This window comes from Pinus tabuliformis, chromosome X (assembly GCF_031772625.1).
Source record: "Pinus tabuliformis cultivar Carrire ecotype Pingquan chromosome X, CPIR1, whole genome shotgun sequence".
Lineage (NCBI taxonomy): Eukaryota > Viridiplantae > Streptophyta > Pinopsida > Pinales > Pinaceae > Pinus > Pinus tabuliformis.
This window is the reverse complement of record NC_142308.1, coordinates 1,078,832,296-1,078,839,342: the sequence shown is the minus strand read 5'-3', so window position 1 is coordinate 1,078,839,342 and position 7,047 is coordinate 1,078,832,296. Positions and strand designations below refer to the sequence as shown.

At 34.2% G+C, this 7,047-nt stretch overlaps 1 protein-coding gene across 1 annotated transcript; it reads right to left on the bottom strand.

Moving 5' to 3' along the window:
- Nucleotides 1-2,835: 2,835 nt before the first annotated feature.
- LOC149143562 (uncharacterized) lies at nucleotides 2,836-3,624 on the bottom strand. Its single transcript, XM_089451876.1, has one exon. It carries the CDS (start codon nucleotides 3,622-3,624, stop codon nucleotides 2,836-2,838), a length of 789 nt encoding a protein of 262 aa, XP_089308002.1.
- Nucleotides 3,625-7,047: the final 3,423 nt, after the last annotated feature.

Here is a 7,047-nt window from a genome sequence, read left to right as displayed (position 1 = left end):
TCTCTACTTTCTTGTTCCAGACTTCTGATTTTACCACTTCCTTTGCTAAGGGCAGCCCAAGATAAGTGAAGTGGATCCAATTTATTTGTAAAGGTATTTCTAGGTTTTGAGAGATACGCTGCATTGTTTTTGGTGGGGTGTTCCAGCAGTATATTTTGCATTTGGAGTTGTTTAAGATTCCTCCTGAAGCTAGAAGAAATTCATCCAGGACTTTTTTGAATTGTTTTTCTATAATGCAGGATTCCTTGCCTATGAGAAGGGTGTCATCTACAAAGAGAGAATGGTTTAGATCATTGACTCCTCTCGATATTTGGATCCCTGTTATTTTTTTCTCTTTTCTCTGGTTTTCCAACATAACACTAAGTGATTCAGCCATGACGATGTACAAGAATGGAGAAAGCGGACAACCTTGCCTTAGCCCTTGAGTGCTTTGGAAAAATTTACTGGGTTGACCATTGATTCAAGGGGCTATCCGAGGATTTGAAATACATGCCTGGATAATCTCTATGAAATTTGTTGAGAAGCCAAACCTTTTGAGGGTTGCTGCAAGAAAGTTATGATTAACTCTATCAAAAGCATTAGCCATATCTAACTTAACAATCATTCCTCTCTCTTTTCTTTGGAGACTGTTGTGGATAGCCTCCTGAACAATTATCACACTGCCTGTGATTTTCCTCTTAGGGACAAATCCTCCTTGGTTTTCTGAGATTATTTCCGGAAGTAATTTCTTCATTCTATTTGCTAGAATTTTGGTAAGAATATTATAAGACGAGTTGCATAGGGAGATAGGCCTATATTTTTTAAAAGTTGTAGGATTGGGTTCTTTGGGAATGAGGGCTAGGAAGGAGGAATTTTTATTTCCTCCAATCGTTTTTTTTGGAAAGCATTTTTGAGCATTCACATTAGTTCTTTTCTGATAATTTCCCAGTGTTGTCTGTAAAAGGCTATTGTAAACCCATCAAGACCTGGTGCCTTATTAGGGTGGAGATTCCACACAGCTTCTCTGACTTCTTTCTCAATAATTTCTTTATCTAATTCCCTGTTTTGCTGGTCGCTTATTTTTTTATATATGCTGCAAAATTTCTTCATTAGCTGCCCACTGGTCACTTGTTGAGAGGAGTTCTTTGAAGTGTTTATGTTCTGCGTTTTTTACTGCTTCTACTCCTTTTATTTCTTGACCATTTACTTGAATCTGTTCTATCTAATTTTTTTACCTCCTTATTTTCATTATATTGTGGAAGAAGGTAGTATTTTTGTCTCTGGATTTTAGCCATAGACATCTTGATTTTAGTCTACTTTCCTCTTCTTGTTGCCTATTTTGCTTATATATTTCCATATATATTTCCTTTTATTGTATTTGGTCTTGCTTACTTTCTTCCTTGTTCTCTTTTTCCTTGCAAAGGATATCCATTTTTTTTTGCAATTTGACCTTCCTAGCTTTGTCTCGAAGATCATTTTCTCTTACCCAGTTTTTTAAGTGCATCCTTAGGTTCTTTAGCTTAGTTTCCCAAACATACTGGGGAGATCTTGTGACACTTCTTTTCTAGCTGTCCTGTATTTATTTACCAAAATCTTCCTTGTTATCCCAAATTGTATTATATGTGAAGGGAAGGGGTCCTTGATTTTCCAGCTTTCCCATTGTTAGCACCATCGACTTGTGATCTGAAGTTGAGTTGTGAACAATTTTACTTTTCACAAGAGTGTAAGCAGCTGCTATGCTTTCATGAATAAGAATTCTGTCCAACCTTTCTTTTATGTTGTTTTTTCCAATTCTTTTGTTGTTCCAAGTGTATTTTCCATTGCTTGGTGGAATGTCTATTAATTTGTAATCTTCTATTATTTCTTCAAGAGCTTCTCTTGACGGATCATTGTGGAAGGTTCCACCAAATTTTTCTTCTGTGTTCCTTATCATATTTAAATCCCCTCCCAGGATTAAGTGCCCACTTTGTCTCTTTGCTATTTCTTCTTTAACTGATTTCTAGCGTTGTTCTTTCTCTCTATAGTGATTTGGAGAATACACATTTATAATGCTATATTGTTCTTTTGTATTGAGATTCCTTAACTTTGTTCGAATCCAATGTCTATTGGTTTTGTGGGTCATTAATTCCCATTTTATTTTGTCCCAGATGGTGCTGATTCCTCCTGATGCTCCTGTGGCTTCTAATGCTACTTCTTCATAATTTTTTAGTTTTTGAATCATTTTTTGACTTTCTTGCTTGTTTAGTTTGGTCTCTTGGATCATATATATATCTGGTTGTTCCTTGGCTAAAATGTCTCTAGCTACATTGACTTTAAAGGAGGTGCCAAGGCTGCGACAATTCCAAGAGACCACTATCATTATTTATTTTTGTGTTAGTGTGGTCCTCCCTTTCCTCTCTGCTAAGTTTTTTCATGACTTCCTGTTTATTTCCCAAGGAATGAATCCATTGGTTGTTGCATTCCTAGGGCCATTTCTTTAGCTGCTGCCTCATCTCTAATTTCTTTATTGGATTTCCTTCCAACTTTTTTTTTATGATCCAAGGCTTGGGGGATTTATTTGGCTTTGTTTCTAGTTAGAATGCGGTCCACTGAGGGAGGAGGAGGGGAGGATATTAGGTTGGGGGTGGATATGATAGGGTTTGAGGGTGGGGATCTGGGAGAGGGTGGAGATCAGGGAGAGGGTGGATCAAAGGAGTCTTCTAATGGCTCAAAAGGATTCAGAGTTATGTGATCAGGAGGAGTAACCTTCGCTGGAGGCTGGGAGGTGGTTTCATTTGCTTCATGCGACTGATAAATATTTGGCACAGTCTCCATATTGGTAGGCTATTTCCTTTTCACTTGTTCCCATGTAGGTTCTTACTCTTCTAGATTTTCATCCTCTATTTTTTTAGGAAACCTATTTGCAAAATTACCATACTCGTGACATACCTTGCATTTAGATGGTATTTGCTTGTAGTCCAGCTGCTGAATGTCTGTCCACTGGTCGACCTTGATCTTTATTTCTTTTGGGAGGCCTTTTCTGAGATCTAATTCCACACATATTCTTTCACACGTGTGTATATTGTCTTTTGGCTCACATCTATCAATATATTTTCCTACTGCGTTTCCTTTAGCCTTTACAAATTTGTCTCCCCAGCAGTGAAGAGGAAGATGCGGGAGCTTGACCCACACAGGCACTGCACTTGGGACATCCATCTCCGGATCAAAATCTGGTGTCCACCTGTTCAGGTATAAACTTCTGGAGTCCATGAAGTAAGGTCTGTTTCTAAATATCAGATCTCTCTCCTCATTTGTTTCAAACATAAAGGTGTAGTAACCCCTTCCATAGAATCGTATTACTATCTTCCCCTGTGTGGTTTCTTTCCAGTTTCTTTCCACCCATTTTTGCACTGATTTTGGTGAGGGCCATAGATCAGTGAACTGCCCAACAAGTCTGCGTTCTACCAAAGAGATGGCTTCTCTTCTTGGAAGTATTGGAGGGAGGGAAATCTCTGGGATACTTTCAAGTTTCTTGGCAAACTTATTGACTGATGGCCTGTTCGTTGGAGCTCCATTCTCTGCGATTAAAGATGCGAAATATTCTGCATTTTCTTCATTCTCTGTCTGCGTGGAAGAGTGAGGATCTCCCTCCTCAGAGGGCTGCATGGTCTGGTTGGCCTCAGCACCAGGAGGGTACGGAGAGATGTATCTGCAGGGGCAGCGGTGACTAGGTCAATGCAGGCTCGGGCTGGGCTATTTGTGAAATTGGGAGATTCCACATTAACATTTAATCTCTATAAATAAAGAGTCTTTCTCCCTTTAAATAGGTTATATCCCACATGAATACCATGGGTTTGCATAAACCTAGAGCTAGAAAACCATCAATAACTTGACCAAGTCTAGTTTTCATTAACTACCCAACAAAAATTAATAAAAATAATAATAATAATTTGGAATTTTTGTTTTTATTATTTTAGTTTAAACTTATTTTTATTTTAATGTATGATTATTTTTATTTTTATCATTTTGTTATTTATGTTTACATAACATAACATAACATCACAACAACTCTTCCAGATTGAGTTGGATATCTCAGCTCAACCCAAAGAGGTTAAATTTTGATTTGTTTACATAGCATAAGATAACATCACAACACCTATTCCATATTGAGTTGGATATCTTAGCTCAACATAAAGAGGTTAAAATTTGATTATAGGTAAACGTATTGAATAAAAATTAACAATTTATTTAAAATAACATTAATTCCCATTAAGTGATAAAATGTGGTCATGTCGTAAATTATGGAATCTAGATTTTGAGCAAGTATCTGTTGTATGTATAACCATTTATGTAAACTCTAAATCAATTTTTTTTCAAGCATTGATAAATAGTTCAACTAGTTACGCAAACCAATAACAATATGTGTTTGGAAAAATAAACTGTGTAATCCACTATTAAGGTAATATATAAATATAACATGTCAAATGTACTTCAAAATTGTTTACTTTCCAAATGTATTGCAGAGCAACTTGTTTGTCATGTTGAACTTTGAATTTCTTTTATTTTGTACTTTACACTTCTAATATTCAATAACAATCTAATGGTTTCCTCTTGTTTCATTTACATTAGATTTTAAATAACAAAATCTTCATAACTATCCTAACCTTTTTAATAAAAATATTATAACGTCAAATCAATTATAAATATGTATTCTATAAATTTTACAATTAAATCAATTATTTTCTCCAATGAGGGAAAATACAGGTAGATTTATTTGCCAAATGTATTGTAGAGAAACTTGTTTGCTATGTTGAACTTTGAATTTAACCGGGGCATATCAATTTGAAGGGGCCCCTTGACCTCCCAATCAGCAAGGTAAGGGACCCCTTGACCTCCCAATCAGCAAGGTACTTACCCTTGACCTCCCAAGCAGCGAGGTACTTAGCAGATCTTGACCAAATGAGGTAACCCTTGAGGCCTAATTAAATCAATGATTATTTCGATGGCATGTCTATTTGGAAATAAGATTTCTATAATTTAAATTTAATTATCAATATTTTATGGATTGTAGGTATTTAACCTCTATGAAATATCTATTGAATATTTTTAGTAGTCGTCGAGATAGAGGGTTGAAACTTATTTCAAAGGTAATTATATCATTTTCGTTTTTCAATTATATACATGTAAAATGCATTATGGTTTTTTTGACCTATGATATTGATAATCCTTCACAAAACATATTTATAGGCTAAGAATCTTCATGATTAAAAAAAAATTACAAGTTTTTTAAATGTTTTAACTGATATATTAATTATTTTTTATAATTATTAATAATTTAGAATAAAATTATAAATTAGTTATTTTTATGATTTATTTTTTCGGCAATGTGAGATGTATAATGAGATAAATGTTTTGATGCCTATCATAAATTGACAAGTATATATATATATATATATAGATATATATATGAGTTTATGATTTAATTTTTGTGGTAAGACAATAAATTATAACTAAAATAGAGAAAATTAACAAGCAATTTAAATAAATAAATATTTATATATAATTCATATTTTAATTGTTTATTTTTTCAGTCAATCAAATATTTAAGTTAAATAATAATAAGGGTAGTTTAAAGAGTTCACTTAGTCCGGAAAATAATGGAAATTTGAAAGATTAAGACAAAATCTAGCAATTTTTTTTAAAATTTGGGTTAGAATTGTCGAACTTCAGTTTGAGTGCCGGATGGATTCTTGATGGTGCTGAATCCATATTTTTTGAAATTTTTTTCACCTAATTGAGCAAGAAATCTGCCCTCCAAGCTAATTTGCGGCCTTAGTAAGCAATGCCTAATAATAATAATAAGTAGATTATTAAAATTTATAATATTTCAAATAAAAATTACAAATTAATTAAATATATTTTAAAATTTTATATTTTTAAGGAATTAAATTTAAATATAAAATATATAATAAAAACAGAGTTTACAGAAATCTAAATCAAGGGTGGGTGTTTCCATCTTACAATTACAACCCATGCCTACATGATGGTATGTTTGTTTTTTTTTACTTAATTAAAGTGGAGTTTCAGAGCACCGTCAATGCAGTCCGATGTCTTATTCCACTAGTGAATAGTCAGATGAATCCAAGCAACGTCGCTGCATTTCGATTTTCATTATTCCAGTTCCCTTATTATATCTATACTCATTATGAAGTTTAGATACCTCAAAAGCCACGAGGTGTGGAGGTAAATATACATTGACAGGCTGGAAGTGTTGAAAGGCAGCTGACAGAAGTCGAGGGGAGTTGTCCCAGAAAAACTCAACGGACCTTTGATTGTTGCATTCACCATATCTCTCAACTCTTGGACACAATAATTTGAAATGGCATTTGTTGTATCATAGTGATCTTGACTTCATTGTTACATAGCAAAGGCTAGTTGTACATAAACAAGTTTCACGATTTTCACCTCAATGATGAAATTTTGTGCCATCTAAACCATCTATACATTCCTTTATGGAAGCGTGAGAATATTATCTAGGAGGCATGCCACAATGAAGTGGTAAGGTACATTAGCATGGAGAAGACAAGCAACTGTACATTAGTATAAGACAATTAACACTACATTAGTACCTCTATAAGCCAAAGGTCCAACTTGATGTTTGAAGATACATTAGATTGTGCATCCCACGTGCCTTTGTCAAACCTTTAATCAGTGAGCAAAGAATATACACCCCTTTGTCCACTCTAAAAAGGCCTTGGGATTCAATCTCCAAGTGACATTATATCAAGTCTACCATTTTTGGCACCTTACAAGAAGAAAACACGAGATAAGGCACTACTAAGCTCTTCTTTAAGTATGTTTGGTTTCATTATGAGTTACCAAAGGTGCTCGTTTTTTATATGAACAAAAAATTCCTAAGCATCTTCTAGTTTAATATCAATTATCTTCCAACCCCAAACTAATAAACAAAGAAAGATAGCCAACAAGGTGATTATGCATATCCTCTATATGTACGCCTCCAAACATCCATATATATGGGATGAAAAAATTCCTTATGTTTATGATCTAGATCTTGGGGGGAGGCCCTCA